This window comes from Lissotriton helveticus, chromosome 7, assembly GCF_964261635.1.
Source record: "Lissotriton helveticus chromosome 7, aLisHel1.1, whole genome shotgun sequence".
NCBI classification, from domain to species: Eukaryota; Metazoa; Chordata; class Amphibia; order Caudata; family Salamandridae; genus Lissotriton; species Lissotriton helveticus.
Window position 1 is genome coordinate 1,607,039,063 of NC_136068.1, and position 26,574 is coordinate 1,607,065,636.

A 26,574-nucleotide genomic window follows, 5' to 3' on the forward strand; every position below is an offset into this window, starting at 1 on the left:
AGAGAGAGAGAGAGAGAGAGAGAGAGAGAGAGAGAGAGAGAGAGAGAGAGAGAGAGAGAGAGAGAGGAGAGAGAGAGAGAGAGAGACACAAAAAATAAGTACAATAATGGGTCATTCAGTGCACGCACAAAAACAGAACAACAGGGATTAAGTACTACGGAAACACAGGCAGAGGGATGACGTAGATCCACACATTACGTACATACATACTCAGGTGAGGGAGACAGTACATGTATTATATACAAACATCCAAGACAAGACATATAACCGTTATTGGCCATAATGATCTCTTCCTGTATGCTGAGTATCTTTAGCCTCCTAAGCTCTTTTTACCCCTTTCTTTCCTTTTATTGTCGGCTGCCTTTACTGGTCTTTGCTGTTTTACACACTTACGCCTTTGGCAATTGGTCATGAGCTAACCTGGTCGGGCTAATGCTCACGGTGGTATTTTCGAGTCATTTTAGTAAATGTGTTTCCCAGGCTGAGACAACAGTTGGTGTCAGTTGGGAGAACAATAGGGCAGCTCTGAGTTTCCGGTCCATGAGCTATACACTGATAACATTCCTAGTCCTCCAAGCGGAGTGTACTAGAGTTTAAACCTCACCTCAAAATATTCTTTAAACCTTTCCCTATTTAGTTAAGTGTGAAGTGCTTAATCATGAGTGCACATTATTTTTGGTTGTATTATTCGGGGTGCGTGGGCACCATAATCGAACGCCTTTTTCCCGTCTATTCGTCCGTTAGATCACCATTTTCCTTTTTTCGCATTTTAATCGATGTTCCAAAGTGACCTGCAGAAAGAGGGAAAAAGAAGGGGGGCGGGGAAGCATTTTAAAAACACATCAGCGCGCATAAACCCGAAAAGGCTTTTACTTACTACATACTCGGTCTATCTCCACGGAACGCAGTTCTTGCCAACTCGGCATTTAAGCCCAGATGGACCTTTTAGTGTGGGAGAGATGTTTATCGGAAGCCGGTGGATAGCATAGGTCACCCAAGTGTGGTATTACAGACCGTATGTAGGGAGGCCAAGTGGCATTCCTTCGGGGCGACTTAGGGGCATTTTAGCACAATTTTCCTGATACAGGTAGCATATAAAGTATAGACTGGATTCCAGGGTTTTTTAGCGGTTGCTTTAGGTCGTACAAAAATGTGCAAGGTACATACAACAAAAAACCTGGATCATTCATATTTGCAATATTTCTGCGTATTATACTTTTTAACCTTAACTAATCGAGCTGAGCCATTTCACCTGTAATTCAGTTATATCGGAAACAGTGATCATTTATTCGAAACGTACCAATTTACACGTGACAACTACGTACGTTTTTTCCAAAAATCTTTAATAAAAATGTCGGTGCATAAATACGGGCCTACAACCCAGTGGGCCGGCCAGAACTGTACATGTGGGGATACTTATTAGTGGAAAACCCAATGGAGTCGGTGATCGTTGATTTCATAATGAAAGTGCGACAAGTGCAATAAAGTCATATCGAAATTTCAGTGTGAGCGAGTATCATAAGTGTTGAAATTCGAACTTTCAATAATCATGATGCGCCAAACTTAACAACAATTCATTGTCCGAATGTTCAATCAGCACCCATCTCACTTCAATTCATTGTCCGAACACATAATCAGTACCCATCCCATATCAATTCATTGTTTTTTTTTAAAAACTGTATGCATATTTCATTGACACCAAAGTTGAGCAATCGGGGTACAACAAGGAGTTGAAAGTTTCATTTGTACCAGCGCCATTTTGGGTGCGGCCAGGCAGATCCAGGCATAGTCAAAAAACCTCCAGCAACTCGTGGTTGGCTCAGAACCTCTTTCGGCAGTCCAAAAAGTTCCGTTGAAGGGCAACAGAAAGGGATCGGCAGTATGAACCATCAGTCAAAAGGGGGAGGGAGGCAACAATTTTCCCTACCGGGTCATACTGGGTTTTTCACCGGAACTGTTCCGAACTGTAGTCTGCAGGATTTTAGTCATTAAAATTGAGGCTGGCGTTAGCATTGGAGCGCCGACGTCCCGCGACTACATTTTCATCGTTCCACGGGCAGTTATGGCAGTCATTCCCCATCGGGGGTATCTGCGGGGGTCGGGGACTCCCGCGGCTCCTCTAGAATCTTCAAGGTCGAGGAGAACTTTTATGATGGTGGAATCAACAAGCAACCGGGCCATTCCTTCATGCTGGGCCCGCTTTTGCAAGGTCGACCGCCATTTTAAGAGTTCGGCAGCTACCGGCAATCGCGGGGTCAAATGAGCAGACGGGCTCCAACCTGCCGGGCGAGGTGTCGCAGCATCGCCACAGTGGATGAACCCTTTGCCGGGTGCGTGGAGCGTTGGGGGTGCAGCTCGGGAGCCTTCACCTGGGGAGGTGGGAGAGGCTCGTTCGCGCCGCCTCTCCCTCCCGGTGCACCCCACGGCGTCTCGCTTGACATTTGTTATGGCCGGACCAGGTGATGAGGACGAGGGGGGGGGTCGGAGGCATGTGCAAGACATCCCCCCCCAGTGTTGTCGCAGCCATTATTAAAGAAGTGGCGCCTAGTACGTTTTCGGGCCGGGCCTCTGGTTGATGGCGGCCGGACGCTTTTCGCCATGGCCCCAGGAACGGGTCCCTTGGTTCATCCGGGGGACAGGCCTTGGCGTGTGGCGCCGCCTTCGGGCTATTCGCGTAGTGGTCCTTCCACCCCACCGCCCCTGACGGTTTTTGTAGACTTTAAAACGCCCAAAAACTACTAGAAAGTAGCCCAAAGTAGCCCAGTATTGCTACTTTGGGGAAGGAAGGGCTGGAACGGCGTCAGGCAGACGGCGAAATGCATTGTGGGTTTTCGTTTGCCGTTACAGCCGTTTGTCCTGCAAATAGTTGCTTAAATGTTTTTTTTGTTTGTTAAAAAAAATAAAACGTGTTCACCTGTTACTTCGCTAGAGTGTTATATATATTTCTATTATTCGCCTAAGTTTTGTTGTTAATTGGGCGGGGTGGGTGGCGAAGCCAAGCTGTCTCGAAGTTATAGCGTTAAGTTCGGCTTTCCTCACCAGTTTCATATTTCCTGAGGGGTTGTTCCCTATGTTTCCATTTCAGCGAGGTTTGAAAAGAGATCTCTTCAGCGGCCTACTGATTTCACTCTATTCCTTTTCTTTTCCCTAACGATTTTTATATATATATTTTTCTCTTTTATTTGCTAGCACGATACAGCGGCTAATCCGCATTTTTATATCTGTCCTTTTGTATTAGGGGTACCTTCCTGGTCGAGCCAGATGACCTACCTCCAATAAATGGTCCGGGTGGAACTGGTTTACCAATCAGTGGGGAGTAGATAGGCATGACAGATTACAACGGGGGACAAAGGTCCGCATTACCTACCCTTCCTTATTTGCAAAGACTAGACAGAACATTTCTATTCCACGTTATTTGCAAACAGAGAATGCCTCAAAAGAACTATTCCTTGAACAATAAATGTCCAGACAATCAATCAATCAGTGGGGAGAAAAAAACAGGCATGACGGATTACAGCGGGGACAAAAGTCTGCATTACCTATCCTTCACTATCTGCAAAGGGAGGCAGAATATTCCTATTCTTCCCCGTTTGTAGACAGGGAATATCTCAAAGAGCAATAATCGATAAAAATCGATAACAAACAATCAAATGCGGAGAAAAGATAGGCATGACGGATTACAACGGGGACAAAAGTCTGCATTACCTACCCTTCACTATCTGCAAAGGGAGACAGAATATTCCTATTCTTCCCCGTTTGCAGACAGCGAATGTCTCAAAGAGCAACAGAGCAACCAATCAATCAGTGGGGAGAAAAAATAGGCATGACGGATTACAACGGGGGACAAAGGTCCGCATTACCTATCCTTCACTATTTGCAAAGAGAGAGGAACGTTCCTATTCGTCGCTGTTTGCAAACAGAGAATGTCTCCAAGAGAACCAATACTTCAAGTAGCAACCGAGGCTAAATGAACCAATCAATGAACAATACCAGTATCTAAATACCGTTTCCAATATCAACAATCAATCAATCAATCAGATGGATAAAGCCATCCTACCAATCAGACGTAAAGACGTCCTACTTAACCTTACCCGGACCGGACCATGTGGGCAATTCTTCGCCTTCCTTCCTCCAGCGCCTCTTTTCTCCATGTTTTTATCGCAGCATTCCTGTGAGATTCCAGTCAGGACAGTAGGTCACTTGAGAGAGGTCCGTTCAGAATCGGTGAAGTTCATTCAATCGGCAGCCGGACGAGGGCCCTCTCAAGGCAGGTATACTCCAATCATTTAGATGTTCACCCCATCGTCTGGACCTCTCTTACCGGACCTTATGTCGCTGATGGACCCCGCGTTAGGGCGCCAATTGTAGAAAAGTCAGCCCATAACATACCTGATGCCCAGGCTGCTGGCGCAGGACGCCTCTTAGTTCCCATCTTGAACGATTACCAAATAAAGAGACGGGCGCTGGAAGCAGGAATACAAGAATAGAGTTTTATTTCTCATGAGGAGAGCCTGTCATTTCGGACACTCGCATAGTGTCTTCAGGAGGTGCTCTAACAAGTTCTCTGAGGCTTCGTCTTTTATACATATGTTTATGGCACACAAATATTCCTTATTACAATAAGACGCTTCAAAGTAGGGGAAAGGCATGCTTGGAATCCCAGCTTCAGGCCTATTCCCATATCAGTCGCTCAGATGTCATCCTCCCCTCCTAAATGTAACAAGAGATTGTGATCTCTCAGCTGGACATTCCTACAGGACACGAGGGCAGGAGGGGATGATCAGGTCAAAGGTTGGTCAGGTGGTAAGGGCGGACACTTCGGTTGGTGTATCACGGTTTTGTTATGCTGGGCAGGGAAAAGGGGGATGTACATCCACGAGGCTTGGTCTTAAGACTTGGGACCGGGTCGAGAGGCCAAGTGCAGCCGGGGGAGGGTTGTCAGCTGAGGGGAAGGGTGTTCTTGGGAGGAAATGGGGGGTGTGGGTCAAGTAGGAGTGCTACCTTTAGAGCAGGGTCACGCAGAGGGAGAGGGTCTTGTGGTCGATGCATGAGCAGTGCGCGCGGGGAGGGGTGTCGGGGGTTTAGCAAACGGTCAGAGAGGCCATGGTGCCTAAAATAGCTGTCGTGTACATGTGTGCATGGGTCTTATGCTGGCGGGATAACAAAGTCAGTGTTTCGTAATTATTTGTTCTGCTTACAACAAGGGGTACAGTGAACTAAAATGAACGCCGCTTATGTACACATACATTGCCATTTTCAACAATAGTAAATTAAACTATTCACTATCCAGCACCCCAAAGCACTATGCGTTGTAAAGGCATGCGATGTAAATGCGCATGCGTTGTAATGTCATACATCATTTATCTGTCCACTCTTTAAATAGGAAATTAACATTCCGGTTGAAAACACACATTTGCAATGCAATAGGCCTCGCATTACTGAAAATTAGAGCTATTGGTGTTGCATTTTTATTTGCAATGCCAAACGCTCAAACTTTTACTAATACGAGACCTATTGCATTGCAAATGCTTGTTCTGTATAGGAATACTGAGTAATTTCATAAGGAATATATGAATGCTGGCTTAATGATGCCAGGCAAATTAGTAGGTTGTACATTAATGACAAATTAAGAATAAGCTGCAAGCAAGCACCTTTGAAAAGACTAAGGCTTAGATGTAGGTAATTTTATTTTACCACTTCTTAAATACCGAATATTACCGATTCGGTATTTAAGAAGTGGTAAAATAGAGGAGGGGGGGACGTAGGTATTACAGATTCGGTAAATACCGAATCGTTAAGATTCGGTATTTACCGATTCTGTAAATGACGATTCGGTAATGCCCATTGATTCCTATGGGCATAGAAGCCCATAGGAATTAATGGGCATTACCGAATTGGTATTTACAGAATCGGTAAATACCGATTCCAGCAAGGGTGCAGGGGGTGTCACTTTGACACCCTCTAGCACCCCAAATACAGGCATGTGTGCCATGTGGCACACAGACATGCCCTAAGGGCATGTCTGTCTGTCACATGGCATAGGTGTGCATGCACACATGTGCAAGCACACCAGGATTCGGTATTTTACCACCCAATTGGATTGGGTGGTAAAATACCGAATCTGAAAGGCCTTCGGGACTCAGAAGAGTCCCACCTACATCTAGAAGTTACCGAATCGGTAAAAATACCGAATCGGTATTTTACCGATTCGTTAAATTTACCGATTCGGTAAAATTGGCCCCCTACATCCCAAAAAACCATTTACCGGTCGGTAACGGCCGAAATCGGCCGTTACCGGCCGGTAAATGGCCACCTACATCTGGCCCTAAGTGTTGCCTGCCCAGAGGGGCCTATCAGGAATGTAAAAAAAAATCAGAATATAAAATACAGTTAAATAACAAATGTATGATAATATTGTTAGATAATGAAAGACAACATTTATCTCTTAAAGTGATTATTTCCCCTAAACATAGTTTGGTGGCTTGGCTTAGAAATATTATCTGTTCTGAAAACCCAGTCAATGGCTTGTACTGAATAAAACACAAAGAGTACTTTGGTTGCCATGTGGTAAGGGTCGGTACTGCAAAGCTGTGCAACAGAAGGTCTGCCTTACGGGGGATTTCCTATTTAGGAAATGTGCAATATATTGTGGCATGGATAGCAGACTCTTATGCATAATGTTTCTTCATGCGCTGACAAAAGTGGACCTTTAGATGCAGATTGAAAAATGTTCTAGCTATCATAATGGAGAGTTGCAGTTCTATTAAGGACGCAGAGTCTTGCTTTTTTTTCTTGATTTTATTAGCATCAGCCATTACTTAAAACCAGTAACAGACTTCATTTCCCATAAACCCAAGGGAAACAGTAACAGGTCAACCAATGTTAAATCCAGTCAGATGATGTCAGGACTCCTCCATAGTCCCACGATGCTGTCGCTGCCTTCTCTATCTTCCTGCAACTGCAGACGGAGAGTATCATCCTTAATGCTGTTTTGACTCCTCAAGATACTAGGGCCAAATTGAACAAATGTGTATGAAAATTAAAACCGGAAAACCTGTATAACACAAATCAACGAGCGTGCAGAAGGTATTCCCAATTAGGAAAACACGATGAACATGTGAGTGAAAGGAATTTTTGTACTCACCCTAACAAAAGCATATCCCACTCAAGGGAGGGAAGTCATGCAAGTGGGTTCATCCTTGCCTCCCTGTTCTTAGTAGAATTTAAACTTTCCGTTATGATAGCTAGGACATTTTTCACTCTATGGCAGGACCAGACGGCAGGTTTACCCTGGTTTAAAGCTTATCCACAACCAGTGTAGCAATGGTGGGGACTGGTATAAAATAAAACCTTTTTAAAGGTGGAGTCCGACGACCAGTCCGCAGTATTGAGGATAACCTCTGGAGCACCGCGGGAGAACAACATGGAAGCCATCGCTCCTCTGGTAGAATTTTGATGTCAATACCAGCTTCCTGTATGGTCCACCGGACCAATCCCGCAATTGTAGGAGAAGAGACTGCTCTGCATGGTTTGCATAGTGTTATCAACAGTTGCCATTCTTCATGGAGACGGATGTTCGCCGTCATGGCTTCGTAAGTCTTTATACATTTCACCACACATAGTTTTGGGGAATCTGGAAAAAAAGGCTAGTCAACCAAACCAGTTAAATTTTGTACGTCTTGAAATATGGAATGTGACCACTTCCGGCATAAATACTGTACCTGTTATGTCTAGAGCTCTGACATCTGAGACACGTCGGCAAGGGATTAGGCAGAGGAGACTGTCTAATTTAGTCGAAATTTATTTCGGCCGTAGGTATCTATTTGATGACCAAGACAGGAATAAGTTGGGGACCCTGTTAACGTCCCACAGAACAGAGTATTTGGGTTCCGGAGGGATGGAAAGGCGAATGCATCTCAAGAGCTGTCGCACCAATGGTTGCTCACCTACTGTAATCGCCCACCTGTGAATGACCGACCGAGATCGCAGATCTCAAAATATTGATCATGCTATCGGCCAGTCCCTCCTAAGCCAAGGAGATGAGGAAGTTCAGGATGTGGACATTCTCTGCCCCTATGGGATCCAGACGTTGTGTATGACACCAGTCCATCCATCTAGTCCACGCTTATAATGCTTGGCTGTGCTGTCTACCCATGCTTTGGAGAGGAGGTATGTAATCTGTCTCGAAAGGCTTTGGACTTTCCAGTGTTCCCTGTAATCCACTATGCAATAATAGACAGAGACCTCACCAGTACCAGAGGATGGGGATTCTCCTCTTGATCTCGGAGAAGATCTGGAAACCGGGGTAAAGGGATTGGAGAATCCCAATAAAGTTCCAGAAGGACTGGATGCCAAATTATGATATCCATGTCTGGGTCATTTGGACTAATCTCTGCCGCTTGATGCCAGACCTGGGCTAACAGGCACATGATCATCACAAATGGAGGTAAGGTATAACCCTGTTTCGATTGCCAATTTTGGAGAAATGCGTCCGTGGCCACTACCTCCGGATCTGGGCACCTACTGAAGTATCTCAGTAGCTGGCAGTCCAGGCGGCATGCTAAGAGATCCACTGAGAACAGGCCCCACTGTTGGCATAGGGCTTGGCATACTGGCAGAATTTAGAGGCTTGCGTTTTGGAGGTGACATGAGTGCCAATCGGCTACCTGGTTGGCCGACCCCGGGAGATGTTCTGCTGTTACGGAGACCTGATTCTGCAGGCAGTAGTCTCAAAAGCTGGAAGACAGATCCACAATGTTCTTGGAGCGAGTCCATCCGAAGTGATTTATGTATTGGACTGCCCCACGTTGTCCATCTTCGCAAGGACAAAGCACTGGGCTTGATCCTTGGTCCAGCAGCGGACCACGAAAATACCCGCTAGGAGTTGGAGGCAATTGATATTTATGGATTTTTCTAGTGCGGACCATTTTCTGCTGATGGAAAAATCCCCACACCTCGCTCCCCAGCCTGTGCCACTGGAGTTGGAGTTTATGACCAGGTCCAGAAGGTACTTCCTACCTCGAGTCACATCGTACTCGACCTCTGTGCACTGTTGCTACCACAAGTGTGATTTACTAGAACTCAAAACAATTTTTAGGACTTTCTTTAGACTTCTCAAATGTCTCACTTTTCAACAAATTTAGAATAGCACAAATAATACTCATAAACAATGCAGCTTCTACTCAAGCTTTATCTTTGATTTATGAACGTTTCCTCAAAATTTTCCAAACTTAAATATGTATTTTTAAACAATAAACAAACGGTATTGTTTCAACATTATTCATATTATTTCTTGTTGAATCCGGTGAATGCTCAATGCATTTTGAGCCTGATTGGGCTCATCTTCAGTGGCCTGAAAAACTAAACATATATAAAAACTTTATTGACATGTACAAACTCAATGTGACTTTCTCATACTAAGCATCTAATCATGCCAAGGATCACAATGTTCTTTATGTCTGGTCTCCACGTTTGCACCGTTTGACAAAGAATGAATGAAAATGAAGAAAAATAAAATAAAAAAAATAAAAATGAAATGAAAATGCATTCAGAAAATAAATTCGTGACTCTTCTACCCCCTTCACCACCACCGTGACGATATGTGCTCTTTTAACATACGAGTACTCACTCAATTCCTGTTGCCAAGTGTCGTCTTTGCCTTTGCAAAACTGGAAAACCAAGGAACATCCTAAAAATTGCCGCTTTGAAAACACAAATAAACCGCCAACTCTAACGACCTGTTCGCTTACTTCAATGTTTCTCAAAAAACGCCTTAAGATCAATGTCCTCAGAGGGTCTTGCGGTCCTCTTAATAACAATCTTGCTCCTCGTACACCTTTAAAAAATATACGCATGGTGAGAACCGGCTAAGAACTTCACAGGGTTGACACCCTCATGTTCCTATTTCAAGACCCTTCAAATAGCCCTACATTTACCGATTAAACCAACTCGTAAGCGTCCCACAAGCGCCGGGGCTGTAGAGTTTTCAATCACCTCCCGTTCATGGAAACTTAAACGGCCATTCTACCGGAACTTCTATCCGCCAGGTACATTGACACTAAAAACGGACTCTGCGCCTTCTAGACCTTCGGGCGCCATCTTAAAATAGTTACCTAAACTCCAATCGCAACCTTATGAACGCAAAAAGCCTTCGAAAAGCGGCCTCAATGCCGATAGTGCTTGTGCCAAGTGAAAAAATGCAAAATAATAGGAAAATAGATAGAGTCAAAATGATATGCAAACAATGAAGATTTTCAAAACGTGGTGCATGGAATTCCATTACTATTAACAGTACAAAAACAGCTTACATCAACCCACAGTTTCAGGGTTAGTTGTTCACAAAAAACACATGTAATCAACTTTCTCATTTAAACCCCTGGGTTCCTGTGTTCCTAAACGTTTAATCCAGTAAATCTGTCTTTGAAGCAGAGATCTGGTTAGATTCATGCCTTCATGTTGTTTGATTTTCTCTAGGACTGAAAACTGAATCTGGGCTATGTTATGCTTACTCTCAATCCAATGTTTGGCCAGATTACTTTTGATGTTTTGATTTCTAATTGTGCTTTTATGTTCGAATATGCGGATTTTGAGTTTTCTCTCTGTCTTTCCTACATATAATTTCCTGCATGGGCATTTTATATAGTAGATCAAATTGTTGGAGTTGCAATCGGAGTCATGATATAATTAAATGGTTCTTCCAGTGTGGGGATGATGTAATGTTGCCCCAATTATTACATTATGACAATGAACACAATTAGCACATCTTTTCATTCCTTTGTACTCTTGTTTTAATTGTGCTGGTGTTGTCATTAATATTTCCTTCAGGTTTTTTGATCGCGTAAATGCAAAAATTGGCTTTTGCGAAAATATCCCTTGGAAATCAGGCTCATTTTGCAATACTTCCCAATGGCGGATCACAATATTCTTTATCTTCTGTGAGCTCGTTGAGAATTTGGAGGCAAAAACGTGCCTATCCATCACTTTTTTGGATTTTTGTTTGAGTAAATTGTTTCTGTCAAAAGCCGATATACGATTTCTTACTTTATCCAGTACTTCTTGTGGGTATCCCCTTTCCACATATTTCTGATGTTGAAATTCCAAATGTCTTTCTAAATCTTGTGTATCAGAGCAAATTCTTTTTATTCTCATGTACTGTGAGAAGGGCAGGTTGTTTTTAAAATTTTGAGGATGAAAGCTTTGGAACAACAATGAGTTGTTAACATCCGTTTCTTTTCGGAAAACTTCTGTGTGAATTTCTGATGCCCTTAGTTTAATAGCAACATCTAGAAAAGAAATCTCATCCTCACTGATTGTATGAGTGAATTTGATTTGTTCAACAAACTCATTCAATGTCGCTATTTTCTTTTCTAATCGTTCCCTGCTTTCAGTCCATAAAACTAAAATATCATAATAAACCTGCAATAAAAAATTGCTTAATCTTGCCATTCTTTGTCACTGTAGATAAAATCAGATTCAAATTTAGCCAAAAAGGTATTGGTGTACGCAGGAGCCCCTGCAAACCCCATAGAAGTACCATTCTGTTGAAGAAAAAACTTAGCATCCTTCTGAAAATAACTATGGTATAAACAAAAATGGAGGAGTTCCAAAATAAAAACCTTTTCAGCTCTAATGGTGGGTTGGCTCAACAAAGCCCATTCCAAAGCTTCCAGACCAGATTTGTGTGGTATTGAGGTGTACAAAGATTTAACATCTATTGTACACAACAGCATGTTCCATTTTGGTGTGATATTTATTTATTTATTTTATTATTTTCCCCCCATTTCCCCCATTTATTTATTTATTTAATTATTTATATTTATTTATTTATTTTTTTGTTTTTATTTATTATTAATTTTATTATTTTTATTTATTTTTATTTATTTATGATTTCTTTATTATTATTTGTTATTTATTTATTTATTTTCTTATTTTCCATTTTCATTCATTCTTTGTCAAACGGTGCAAACGTGGAGACCAGATATAAAGAACATTGTGATCCTTGGCATGATTAGATGCTTAGTATGAGAAAGTTTATAGGCAGATTGAGTTTGTACATGTCAATAAAGTTTTTATATATGTTTAGTTTTTCAAGCCCCTGAAGAAGAACCCAATCGGGCTCGAAATGCATTGGGCATTCACCGGATTCAACTAGAAATGATATGAATAATGTTGAAACAATACCGTTTGTTTATTGTTTAAAAATGCATATTTAAGTTTGGAAAAGTTTGAGAAAACTTTCATGAATCAGAGATAAAGCTTGAGTAGAAGCTGCATTGTTTATGAGTATTATTTGTCCTATTCTAAATTTGTTGAAAAGTGAGACTTTTGAGAAGTCTGAAGAAAGTTCTAAAAATTGTTTTGAGTTCTAGTAAATCACATTTGTGGTAGCAACAGTGCACAGAGGTCGAGTACAATGTGACTCGAGGTAGGACATTTTTGTGAGTAGGCACGGTTCAGGACAAACGTGCTACCTCTGTAGCTCGCTTGGTTAAAACAGAAAAAGTTTAATTTTAATTTCATAAAACAAGGGAGTGCTTCTCCACTTTGTCTATTTCTTCAGGTCCAGAAGGAAGCCGAAGATCGCTCGGCCATTTCAGGTCTCCATGTGAGCCAGCCACCATTGGATCTCCTCCCTTACATCCTCTGATAAGGGGACCACTTCAGAGCATCGATAGTCCCTTCCTGTGATGAGAGACATTTAATCTTTGAAGGGCCCGATAATGAAGGGGGCCCAGGAAGATGACCTGGATCGAGGACGACAGGAGTCCCACTGCTCTTGCTATCTGGGGTAGGGTGGTGGCGGGTCGGATTGCCAGACGATGCAGTTTGTTTCTGATCTTGGTCCCCATCCATGAAGGAAGGCCCAAACCAAGTCCCCGATGACACCAGTGACTGAGGTAGAGGTGACTTTGCTTGTTTTGTTATTAATCCTAGAAACTCCAGGAGTGAGACTACCGTTTGCAAATGTTGCGATAGACTTTGAGAGCACTGGCTCATTAGGAGAAAGTCATCCAAGTAGATAATAAGACGGATGCCCAGAGGAACTCTACTACTGGATTTGGTGAAGCACCAAGGAGCAGAGAACAGACCAAAAGGGATGTGGGTGAATTCAAAGGTCTCCCCCGCCGCTGAACTGGAGGAAGCGGCGGTGAGGAGGGAAAACCGGGCATCTTGGTGCCGCCCCTCCTGTTGTCCTCTGGTGGTGACTGTGTGCTGAGTGCAGCTGGCTGAATGCACCCTACCTCGGCCACCCCGGTGAAAACCTGAGGTGTAAAGATGCGCTTAGTGGATGACTGCGCCTTATCTAGGGAGTTAAATGTCTGGACACATTTACCCAGTTCCTGTATGAATGGGTCATCAAACAACTCTTTTTGGGCAATGGGGCCTGCTTTGGAGGTGGCTAGGTCCCCAATTTAGGGTTGATTTTGACAAGGAGCGAACGCCACAATTCTCGTCCCCCAGGAGGATGATGGCCAGTTGGGCCCAACCCGATAGGATCTCAGTGGAGATAAGGCTGCCAGATGCTTTAGCATCCTCCGCCATATTCAAGATACAGGTTAGAGGGCCTGCCAGGTCTAAGAACTTGTTCTGGCAAGCCCTTCAGGACGGGTCAGTCCCATTCTTGGTGTCTTGCTTGTATTTTCCCAGGAAGGTGGCAATGAGTTCATCTATGTCCGGCGTACAGGCCACTTTGTCACTGAGAGATGGCCGCGAGCACTCCACCCGCAGGTGGTTATGCACTTCCTTAGTTAGCAGCTTATAAAGCCGCCCCACAACAAAGGCCACAACCTTGTCTGCAGGTACCCATTACGAGGAATAGGAATGCAGGAGGCTATCCGTATCTAGCAATTCTGATGTGTCCTGGGTGGCATTGCCTGCGTGTGGCGAGGTGAGGGGCACCAGGGCGGGAGTCTGACTCCTGCTCTCCCTCTGAGCCAGAGGGTTAATCTGGTCCGTGAGGAGGCGAAGGTGGGCAGGGGAGGCAGGGAGCACCCGAGGGTTGCACCCCTTAGGGACCGGGCTCTGGGGTATCCAGCGGCAAAGGCTTCTTGCAGATCATAAAGGCCTGCTTCAGCCTGTCAAATGCGTCCAAATCGACGACAGATACGTGGTCCTTTTTGTGTTTAGAGAATGGTGGGGGTTCGATGGGGCATCCTGGAGGTAAAATGGGCTTAAGCCCTAATTGACTTCCTTCCCAGGGAGGGGTTTGTAGCAGCACTCTGAGGAATACTGCAAGAGTGTCTTCTCTAGGGGGGCTACTGCCAGTGCTACTGCCTTTGTGATGGAGGCGTCCATAATCTCCAAAAGTGATCATCAGTGGGGAGGTAGGGAATGGTATCCTCCTCCAGGTAAGTCTCTACTATGTCAATCATATTATCCAAAGTAATGCAAGGCACCAAATGAGGAATTCCCAACCAGGTTCGTCCCAGGGGAGCACAGGGCTAATGGCTGGAGCAAATATGCTGGGGACACAGCTGATTCAATGCAGGTTTTAGATTGGGGTCTTCCCCAACCAGTTACTGCAGCCCAGGGCTAAGCCCTGCAGTACATCACCAGCCCACTTACACTACTTCGGGCAGAAGGACTCGCCTGGGCAGGTGTCTGTGTTTGTTAGAGGCAAAATGCACTAAGCGCCTAAATATACGGAACCCCTGGGAGGCGTAGAGACTCCATGTGTGAGGGGCACAAGCTGATATCAGCACCCGGCATGCTGTCAGATTACAGGAACTTCAATGAACGCTCCGACTCGGGTCAGTGAGACATGCAGAGTGCAATTGGAATGCGGCTTCCCTGGTGGCTGAAGGCCAACACTACAGTGGCCCCAGGAGGCACAGCGCATCAAGTGAAACTGACAGCAGCCCAAGAGGAGTGACACACGTTCCCGAGGCCACACACTGAATTTGAACAAACACACAATGCCTCCACACTGCTGGGAAAATTTAACATACACACAAATCTTCACAAATGACAGAAATAAAGAGGCCAAGTGGCCGGAAGCACTTAACTCAGCTGCTGAGCAGCAAAGAAAGAGTAGGCAGCAACAGTGTCATGGAACTATGGAGGGGTCCTGGAATCATCTGATTGGATGTTAAAATGTGTTAGACTCCAACTTTTTCCCTTGGGTTTTTGGGAAATAGAGTCTGTTAAGGTTTTAAGTAATGGCTGCTGTTAATAAAACGAATAAAGATAAAGCGTAATTCTCGCACTGGTCCTGCCCATAGAATCTTGTTGCTCTATAGGTTTATGGACTCAAGCTTGTGGTTGGCAAGAGTCTTGTGGCTGCGAAGGTTTGGAGAGTCGACTTATAACATTGTTTGCTCTGGAAGCCTCTTACTTTATCATACCACTGACAGAGAGAAGTTTTATATAGTGTTGCAGAAGATGCTGTGGCAGATAAACTTCTGTGTAGTGCTTCCAGTTAGATCATACAGTGACACTTGTACATATCAGAAACTTAAAGCTCTAATGATTAATATTGCTAAAAGAAAGTATAGGTTATCCAATTCTTCACTTTTGGTTTGTATGGGTTCACTACTTAGGATCACATGGCTGATCTAATCTCTGAGTAGAGATTCAAGAACGTCTGCAAGCAGTATGTCTCAGTCTCTGAAATTCTGCAGCACCATTCCAAAGACACCTTTGAGGCACAGAACCTGCGATGGTCCTATTGGTCAATTTGCTACGATGGATCCTGGTATTTTGGAAAACTATGCCCAGAAGCTATTTGCTCTCCTATATTGGTTTTGATGACAGTTGTATTTGGGTCTTGGAATGATCAGTTCTTGTTTCAGCATGAAAATCAAAGCCCTGTTCTTCCAAAGTCTGGCAGTTTTTTAAAGTAATTTAGTGGTACAAGGTTGGTGTGGAAGCCCATATGTCAAACAGGCAGCACACATTGGATTGGATAGAAACAAATAAGCAGAAACAGGATGGATCTGTTTCTCTAAAGTGGCACCAGAATGCTTGTTCTTGTCCTTTCTGTTCTCTGTCCATTTTTCCTTCTAGACATTCTTGATAAGATCCTCTAATTCACCTCCAGTTCTTCATGATATTGTTACCTCAATATGTTCAGCATAGTCAAAGTCTAAGTCAGAGAATCTTGTATAGCGCACAAATCACCGTTAGGTCTCAGGGCGCTTGCTAAAGATTCCACTACCTGGGTTCCATCTCGTTTCATTTAGAGAACAGCCATGTTTTTCGGTCGAGCCTGGCGTACACAGCGCAAAGCGCTGTCGCCAGCGAGCTCTATTGTTATGAACATGCCTCGGAAGTGGGACAGGAGATGGGCACGCGCAGAGCTTTTGACGATTTGAGCAGGTGTACGCGCACGTACAGCCATGCGTGTGCACATCTCCTGTCCCCCTTCCGTCCTCGCAAGCTAGCATGCACTTTCACTTTCACTTATAAACATGGACACTGTGCCTTCATCGGCACAACCACTGGACAAATGGAGAATCCCCCACTCACCCGGTCTGCCGGGGGAATCCTCCTTAACGGCGGCTGGCTGCGACGTGGTTCCGGAGCACTCCTGCTCCTCTAAACTTGTGGCTGTACGACGCGGGGCTTTCTCCATAGGCATGGGAGCCCTGCACTGCTATGTGCTGCTCTTCACCCGGGTCCCCTCCTTGGACCCGGGACTTCAGCTCCCGCACTTCCACTCTGGCGCCGGGGCTCCCTCTTCACCAGGGGAGCCCCGTAGCGGGACAGGCGGTGCCTGCACCGTCCACACACGCCGCCATTGGGCACGAGCTGCAGGGACGCAAAAGCTACAGGGCAGCCCTCGCCCTCCCAGGTCTCCTCCCCGGCCCGGATGTGGAGCTGTAGAGCCCAGTTTGGCGAATCACTTCATTTCCCTGTGCCTTGGTCCCTTACTTTTCCCGAGCGCTTTATAAAACTGCCATGCTCTGGTAAAGATTTCAGTCTCCGTACGCCATTGACATGTCTTGGTGCTGTGTGTCTAATAAAGGTAAAGCGCTGTCTAAACCTACGCTGAGATTGAATACATGTGCGCTCATTTATGTCATTGATAATGTGGTCTGGTCCCCTTTGAGTGTGATTAAAGTGCTGATTTTAAACCGCTATAAAAAAGCTAACTTGGACTCTCACATCATCGATAACCTGTTCTAGTGCTGCCTTGTTAGAACTGCCGCTGCTAAGCACCGGCAAGACCCGGCTCACTTAAAGCCCTGCCGAGGAGCCTTTCTCTTTTTCTAAGTCTTTCATGTCTAGTGACCTTGGAGTCTGCATGTCTGGTTTCGCGTTTCAGCCCATTGTTGTTGTCTGCTTGTCTCGCCTCCCCCGGGGCCCTCTTCTTATCTCACAGGGACAGGTTATCGCTGGAAAGAGTCTCAGCTTCTTCTCCAATGGATGTCTTTCATTCTCTTATTTCCGCGGATTTCGCTTTCCTAATCCGATACCCTTTCTTCTATTTTTTAGTTCAGTAGTTTTGACGGGTATTTATTTTACACTGCGCAGTATGCGGACACCAAGTCTCTTCTAAGCTCTGTATTTCTGTGTTTTTCACACAAGGGCTTGCGCACGCTCTCGAACAGGAGTGTTTCGACCGACAACAGGCTTGGAGGCCCATAGCAGGTGCTAAAGTGGGGTGCATGGAGGAAGAAGAAGGTTGGGGAGATGCAGGGCTGCCGACGGGGAGGGGGCAGGGGAATTCATTTTTCTAGTTCTGCAGCGTCATCTACATTTTGCCTAAAGCCCGCACCACCCCCACCTGCGACAAATGCAATCATTGCTGTTTATTTTATATTGCTTGCGACCCATGACGGGGGCACTGAAGCCTGTGTCTCCAGCATCCTAGGTGGGACGGTGCTCTGCGGTGTGTCTGGGGTCTGCCTGCGCGCGATTGCCTCAGTATGGTGGTAGCCCAATGGCCGCTGTGGAAGCTGCAGCTCTGCCCTCTCTGCCCCCGGCTCCTCTATCTGCAAGGAGTTCGCTGCTCACGGGTCTCCTCTCAAGTGCCTTTAGCAGGAGTGTGCCGGGTGATGAATGGACTCTCATTTCTCTCCAGCTGCAGAAGGGGCTGGAGGGACAAAACCAGTCTGGGTTTTCCTAGCAGGCCGGGAAATGGCACTTCAGTGCTTGCTTGTGCCCTCGGGGTTGGCATAAGCTAGCCCGGAAACCAAGCACTATGTGTGGGTCGCATCACCGTGTAATTCCTGAGCTTGGGAATAGCTTTCTCGTGCCCCATTCATCCTGACCTCATCACACCCTTCTTTGCCGGACAGACAATGTGGCTTCCTGTCCTTGGTGCTGACAGAGTCGTGCTGGGAAGCACTTACTTTATCGTACTGCCGTGTTTTTGGAAACGTGCAGTGTACTCGGAAGGAGCCAACGTGTTCGTCCTTCAAAAGTGATCTCTCCAAAGTAGTCACGTAGTCAGAGTGTCGTGATGGGTCTTTAGTGCAAGGGAGGGAATGCCCAGCCGCTGTTTGAATGTGAAATACAGCAATTATCCGGGATCATCAGTAGGCCCCGGTGCCGCTGTACCCACGGAAGCTACGCCATAGCTGCATATACAAGATTCGTGTCTCCATGAGCCCAAGCTCTCATGGCTTCCAGTCTGCTCCTTGAAGTACTATATCTCAGTATAAAAGCCAGGGCTAACGCAAGCAAAGGGGGAGCTCACCCTGACCCAGATGAGCTTCTCGCATGCGTACCTGGGAAACCGGAGAGCTGTACAGTGCCTCCTGTTGGAGAAACTCACATTTTACTTTTGTGAAACTCGACATTCTAGTCCCTTCATCTATCAAGGATCTGTGCAGCACTCGGCCACCAACTCGTACCACTCAAGATCTATTAAAGTTCAAATAGCTAGATTCATGTGGCAGCCCAAGTGCAGAAGACTTCTCAGCGCCAGCAAATACAGTTGATTTTTTTTTTTTGCCACAAACAAACTCGACTCAGGATTAAAACTCTCTAAGTATTGTTTTTTTCTGTATGTTTGGATGCATCATGTTTTTAGGTGTCACTCAAACAGCGCAGATAATGGAGTAGGCCACATAGTTTATCTGCCCAGGATCACAGTTTGGTGAATCGCGGTCACCTGGCCAATAATGCACACAATGCAGTATCCCTTCGCGCCTGACGAAGCCCTTTGACTCTGAGATTCCGAGTATCATTTTGTCTTGCTTTCCCATCATGCAATAGGTCTCGCATTTGCGAGAGTTTAAGCTATTGACATTGTAAATGACAATGCCTTTTATTTGTCTGTTTTACAAACCAACAGAAATAAAAGGCATTGTCATTTACAATGCCAATAGCTCAAACTCTCGCAAATGCAAGACCTATTGCATTGCAAATGCTTGTTAATTCTCTGCGAAAGCGCAGGTTATCTGGGATCGATGAGAGATGGGATGGAAGCTTATTCCAAAGGTGGGGGGCAAGATATGAAAAGGAGCGGCCTCCATTTTGCACAGTGCGAACCCGCAGAGGGGTTAGGAGAAGTTTAGATCTAGTTGGCTGGTATTTTTTCGGTTATATTTCTAAATAACTGGGGCCGGTGCCATAGATGCTTCTGTTTGTTAGGCACAAGATTTTATAATGCCCTCTCTTCCTAATTGGAAGCCAATGAAGGAGTTTTAAATTGGGACAGGATGGCGATCTTGGAGATAAGTCCAAAATTAATCTGGCCGCGGTATTCTGCAGAATCTGCAGTTTAGAGAAGAGGTCTTCATTTACAGAGACCAGTAAAGCAGTTCCATAGTCCATGTGACTTACAATTAGGCCCTGCACAAGTGGTTTCCGGGTTTCAATTGGTAGCCATTTGAAGATTTTTCGTAGCTTCCGTAAGATGCCGTAGCAAGTGCCTAATACACGGTTGACAAGGGCTTTCATGGAAAGTTTATTGTCAATGGTAATTCCCAGGTTACAGACGGTTTGTTTTGGAGATGGACAAGGGCCAAGTGTCGGGCCACCAGCTGCTAGACCAATGATCTTCAGCCCTGCCGAACAGAATGATCTTGGTTTTGCTGTTGTTTAACTGTAGTTTGTTTTGGCCCATCCAGCTGTCAATGTGGGTCATACAGTTTTTAAACTGGATCATTGTATCTGTGGGGTCAGAGCCAAAGGTGATCAGCAACTGGGTATCGTCTGCATACGATACTGCCTCAAACCCATAGGACCTGATTATCTTGGCCAATGGGGTGACATAAAGGTAAAGAGCATAGGGTTCAAGATAGTCCCCTGGGGGGCTCCAATGCATACTGGTCTGCTACACGCAGCCAGCGATCCTAGATGCACAGTGGTAGAGCGGTCCTTTAGATAATTATTAAACCAGTCCAATGCCTTTCCTCGAACCCCCTTCTCCTAGAGCCGCTGTAACAAAATGTCGTGGGAGATGGTATCAAAAGCGGCCGACAGGACTAAAAAAAACAGCAAAGCTGATTCTTTTTTTTATCCAAGGCCCGCCTGATTTTGTCTACCATTTCAACTACAGCCGTTTCGGTGCTATGCGCCGCTCTAAACCCCGATTGAGAAGAATCTAGGAGCCCATGGCTTTCTAGATGGCTAGTTAGTTGTTTGTTTACAAGGGCTTCGAAAGCTTTCCCGAAATAAGGCAGCAGCGACATGGGGCAGTAGTTGCCTGGTTCGCTGGCATCTAGGGTAGGCTTCTTTAGAATGGGTCTGACTTGCTCTATCTTCCAACTTCCTGGTACAACTACTTAATCCAGAAACATGTTAAAGATCTCTGTTAACCTCATTGTCAGCCGAGGTGCTAATTTCCTAAAGATCCTAGGGGAAGGGGCTCAGCAGGGGAGCCAGATTTGATCTTGACAATAACTTCTGATACCTGTTCACAAGTTACTGGTTTAAAATTAGTCAGCAGAGGTACCAATGAATGGCTCTTCATAGCTGAATGCATATGGGTGTTATTTTCTTGGGAAAGGATCTGTAGATAGCTTTTATTTTGTCATAAAAAAAGAAAGCTATTTTGTCGACCCACTCTTGCGTAGGGACAACAGAGAATTAGGTGACATCTGAAGTTGTAAACTCTTTCAGAATTTTGTATAGCTCTTTTCTGGAGTTAGCCGCATTCTCAATCCTCCCTGTTAAATACAGCTTTTTAGCATGTTTGATTTAGTTTAGATATAAGCGGTGGCTTTCTTTATATTTAGTTCGATCACTGGCTTTTTTGTTTTTCCCCAGAGACGTTCTGCAATCCTATTGGACAGTTTCTTGACTTTTAGTGCTGCTGTAAACCAAGGGGATGATTTACTCTTAATCGTAACCCTTGACATAGGCGCTACTGTATTCAAGGTGGATGCTGTAGCCTGTTCGAAAGCCATAGTTGCTTCTTCTATGTTGTCCGTGTCAGGTAGGGCTTCAATATTGCAATGAATAGAGAAAGAGGCAAGAGTGACTTTTCGCCACGGTCTGATGACGGCACTATTTTTATCACGGCTGACTATAGGATCATCCATAAGGAAGCTAAAATGTATTAAGTAATGGTCCGACCAAAGCAGCTGTAGTGGATGTCCAACTACAAACTTGGTAGAGTTTGTAAACAAGAGGTCAAGAGTGTGACCGGCCTGGTGGGTGGGACCTACTACCAATTGCTCCAATCCTAATGGCTGCAGTGATGTTATTAGTTGGACAGTGTCTGGGTCCAGCGATTGATCAACATGATAGTTAAAGTCTCCAATGAGAACGAAATTGTTTGCGTCCAGAACAAGGGACGCAATGAGTTCTACTAACCAATTTACAAAGTTGGCTTCATATCCTGGAGGTCTGTAGACTAAGGCTCCTGTCCATATTTTGAACGACTGCATTGTATGTCATTCCCAATTTTAACATATTGCTTGGTTAAATTCTATGCTTTAGTGCTGTGTCCTTTTAATGTATTCTATATGTGCATGTACCAAGATGCTATTGAGTATTATTTCTATATGTTAGTGGAGAAATTGACCATCTCACTGTTTTATTTACAGCATCAGCACGACCATGTAGTAGGGGCAAATGGGCCTTCTCTCTCAATGTAAATGAGCTCAAGTCCATCCGCAAGAGCAAGCCAGGCCTCGGCTGGTCCTTTCTCATCTTCATTACAAAAGAGGGTGTCTCCATGCAGGCTCTTCACTTCCATCAACGTGGAACAAATGCTCTGCTGAAGGCTCTTTCTAAATATGTTGTCCTAGCAATGTAAGTTCGGTGTTGTCTGTTTGAATTTAGTGGTGGGTATTGAGAGAATGCTACCGGAAGTAAAGTCTTAATGCTACTAATCCAAATAATAGGAAGAAGGGGATAGTGTCCGGTTCTTACATCTTGATTTTACTCTGCTTTGGAGGGAACACACTGCTGGGAATGTAAGTAATTGACAGCCAGAGCAGTGACAAGGTACTTCAAGAAGGAGCACCTTGGAGGAGCTTATACATTTTGGAGACTGATCATACTGACAATGCACTCTTCAGAGGTTGTTTTATTGCAGGGGTACATTCAGATTGGCAAGGTACTGCTGGAACATGCATAAAAAATATGTAACAACCTAGGCAATTCAAATGTTAAACACTCATGGGAAAGAGACTGGGGGAAATAAATTGCTAAAAATAAACAGAAAATAGCTCAATCATAAATTTTATTTAAACACAAGATAGATAGTTCATATATTATGAAACTAAATACACTAGGTAAAACTGACAGAATTCAGTTAAAATCACAATACATAAAATATCACAATACATATAGAAAAACAATATATTGAAAAAACTTAAAAGTGGCAAACAGATTGTCTCACATATTGAAAAATAGAAAACTTAAAAGTGGCAAACAGATTGTCTCGACGCGCGTTTCGGCGACCAGAGCCTTCTTCTGGAGTAGCCACGGTATATCTAATAATAATAAAAAAGGTTTTTAAGTAAACTGACATTGTTTTCTACTATTCATACATACAATTATTACATTTAATGACCATATAACAATTGCAATTTATTCTGAACATCTCCAGTCATCAATAGGAACCCATGTAATATGTACTGCCTATAACATATACTGATGATATCCATCAATGTTATTTCCATTGCTCATTATATAGCTGGTGATGCTTTAGGGGGGCGATGATATAAGCCATATGGCACTAACAAATGGTGACTCAAAAGGGGTAATAAAGTGTGAAGAAAAATAGATCACAAAAGATACCATGTAATGCTATTGAAGTAGTACCATATATACTTACTGATATTGTGATATTTCGCTTTTCCTTAATGATAATTTGTTGAGAATGGATAAAACGCGGTTTAACTAGGGAAAAGAGAACATATGGGAAAGGAGACATAATTTAACATATCATTAGTTCTCCTCACTCAACAGAAAGTAATGTTAAGGTTAGAATATTTAAGCAACTTACAATCTGGGATATATTTAGTTTCTAAACGATGCCATGCCTTGATTAGCTTTTCATATATGGATCTGTTTTGACGAAGGATTCTTACTTCCAAGATGAATCTATAATTTCGAGATTTATTTCAATTGTATTAGTATTTGTGCCGATTTTCCAGTATTCAAAACAGAGCCACTGCTATGTAGAAGCTACATTTTGTATTACAGATATGGCTTACCTTGATATTTAACCCCTAGTGGGTTCTATGAGCTTTATATAGAGCACCTACACGCAGATATAATGTATTTAAATGGACAGAATTACCTGACATAGATATCTAAACTGTAGGAGACACACTAACCTAGTTATTAAAGGAAAAATAACGCCAGGCCAGGTTATGGCATAATGTAATAGAAAATGTGTCTTACACGGAGCTCAATTGCCTGTTTTAGCTATCACAAAGGTAGTCATTTGCTAAGTGGGCACAGGGTCTATGGGTGAAGGGGCACATATAATTGGAAATAAAAAATTAAAACATATCTCCGCGTAAAAACATGCGCTTAGGGATGTACATACTCATAATGTTAGTGATATAATTCGATGCATGAAAATATGCAAATTGTTTGAAAATTACCTTTAAATAAATCTTAAACGGTCATAGAGCTCCTGGTCGTGAAACGGTGCCAATCAGTGTCAGATTTCCTAGAAAAGTATGTAACATACCGAGTAGTTTTAGTATAGCGTTTGAAAAGATCAAGATGAGCTTTAATTATAAATAAAGCTGCTCATTATCTGAATTAAAAAATACGTGTTCTGTATTTTAAATGGGGTCCGTCCTCCAGATATGAGGTTCACAATATAAATAACTTTCTACAAAAGATATAATTATAGAGAGCGTTAATGACCGAGGACGAACGAACTTTCAAGTTGAAAGCATATTTATCGTTCGCGAAGCGCTTACCGTGATTGGTGAAGGAGCTTTTCAGGACACGACCAGGAGTAGCGCGACCGCGGTCAGCCTCAAAATGGTATGTAGAGGAAGCCAACATGATTCCTCAGGTGTGGGCTATTTGAGCTCTCCGGCGCGCGCGGTAAAGACGCCCAAAAATGACAAAACGAGGATGATTGCTTTGAAAGAGCCGAAAGTATGGGTTCTGCGAGAAACAATGTACTGGCAGAATACATTGCCGGTATACTTGTTAGTCTACAATAATAACCAACAGTATTACCTCATTAACGATGTCACTCCAATGTATTTGTTCATAAACTTAAAACGCCACAGATCTTTTGTCTCAAATTCGCTGAAAGAAACGTGATAGAGAATAGTAATAGAAGGCAGACTATGTAGTAGAGTAAAGAACGCCGACTATATTCTATTATAGTTCTATAGATCATATGTGCTATTTAAAGTTGACAAATGACTGATTAATTTGGGCGCATTATAAGTCTATCCTCAAAAATATTAGAAATGAAAGAAAGACTATAGATATGTGGTCTTATTCCAAAGTAGAATAGCAAACAGACACATATCTAAAATTAACTAGTTAACAAATAGCATTCTCCCAGGGGATGTCGCTATTGAGCCCGTTCCTAAAGGTGTCAAAGACAAACATCCAAAATACTTCACGCTTCTTTCTGAACTGTAAACCACCTTTTAATTCAGGCATGTGGATTTTCTCCAAGATTCTCCATTTAAATTCGTCTGGACAATGATTGTGTTCCACAAAGTGTTTAACCATAGGGGCACACATCTTTTTTGTATTTATCGCGGAGCGATGCTCAGTTAAGCGAACTTGGATCGCTCTTGATGTCTCTCCTATATATCCAAGCGAACATGGGCATTGGATAAAATATATTACGTTGGTCGTTTTGCAATTCCATAATTCTCTCGCCTTTGTTGTGTGTCCATTGTGGCTAAAATGCTCTCCTGTAATTATATTGTTACAGGATTTGCACATAGAACAAGGAATAGTACCTTTGATGGGGTTATTTGTCTTGATGGATTTTTGTACTAGTCTTGGTGAGTTGAGCGGATCATTGAACCTAGAATGTACAATACGGTCTCTGATATTCTTATTGCGACGATGCGCAAATAAAGGTTTAGCCAGTTTTTAGGTCTCGCCCTGGAATTCGCATCCGAAGGATGCGTCCAGGGCTGGAGACTTAAAGCTGTCCGATGCCGGGGAATGAGGGACAAAAAACTGTCACGAGCTTTAGCAGGCGGATTTGGCTGCGCGAACGCGCACGTTCCGTCCTGCGCCGCCCTCCCAGCCTACCGCGCATGCATGCATGCACACAGACAGACACAGACACACACACACACGTCGCAGACAGACACTCGCTCACACACACACACCCCCTCCCCCTCAGTCACACACACGCACTCCAAGACACATACATACACGCACGCACGCACGCACACACACACACATACACAGGCCGCCCCCGCACGCGCGTACATGCTCCCCCCCTCCCCCCGCCCGCCCGCCGCTCAGCAACGCACTCACCGGCTTCCTCTCCTCAGCTGCAAGGCCCGGCAGCAGGACTCTTCTTCCCTCCTTCGGCACCGGGGCGCAGGGTAGGCTCCTGCCTGCTCCGGTGCTCCCTGCTCCCAACACGGCTCCAATCGCGGCTCTTCCGTGGGAGGCGGGGTAGGCTCCCGCCCTCCTACTTCCTGTTTCCGGGTGTCGCGCCGGCCTGCCTGACTTCCTGGTCGCAGGCCGGCAGAGTAACGAGGATGTTTTGCGGTATGTATTTATTTAGTTAATTATGCATTTTTATATAGCGCAGACTTTACCCGAAGGCGGTATTTATTTATTTATGTATTTATGCATTTTTATATAGCGCGGACTTTACCCGAAGGCGGTATTTATTTATTCATGTATTTATGCATTTTTATATAGCGCGGTTTGAGTTAGTACTATCATTGTAGTCTAATTATTTTTTCCCACCATTAGTGTTATTTTTCACTGTTTAACTACTTATTCCCATCTCTGTACTCCGATGCACTTGGTAAAGCAAAAAAGACTTCCCTGTCTGGTAGTGGTATACAGCAAAGGAAACAAATTAAAGTGAACAGAATTCCGCAGGTTAACATCGCGGTTATCTGAGGGAGGTAAATGCTTGCCTTAGAAGAATTTGTTCAATGTAGAGGCGCTGAAACAAAAGATCAGCGTCACTTATACGGATCTGTCAAAATGTCAAGCTGAATAACTTCAGACGTTTCCACTGTGATGCTCAGTTTATAA

The 26,574-nt window shown here is 44.1% G+C and overlaps 2 protein-coding genes across 10 annotated transcripts in view; one reads left to right on the forward strand and one right to left on the reverse strand.

The window, feature by feature from the left end:
- Positions 1 to 26,574, forward strand: part of TBC1D17 (TBC1 domain family member 17) — a 738,599-nt gene that overhangs the window by 258,947 nt on the left and 453,078 nt on the right. The window contains exon 5 of the mRNA XM_078655234.1: positions 21,945 to 22,152. Within this exon, the coding sequence (XP_078511360.1) occupies positions 21,945 to 22,152 (208 nt within the window). The remainder of the gene's footprint in view (positions 1 to 21,944; positions 22,153 to 26,574) is intronic.
- LOC144770585 (uncharacterized) overlaps positions 22,568 to 26,574 on the reverse strand; it is a 655,819-nt gene continuing 651,812 nt past the window's right edge. For 3 of the 9 annotated variants that reach the window (XM_078655237.1, XM_078655235.1, XM_078655236.1), the window contains 2 exons: positions 23,183 to 23,247; positions 22,568 to 22,838 (listed from right to left, as the gene is read on the reverse strand). In XM_078655237.1, the coding sequence (XP_078511363.1) occupies positions 22,718 to 22,838; positions 23,183 to 23,247 (186 nt within the window). In that variant the 3' untranslated portion in view covers positions 22,568 to 22,717. The other 6 variants (XR_013598933.1, XM_078655239.1, XM_078655238.1 and 3 more) reach the window with 4 other exon arrangements.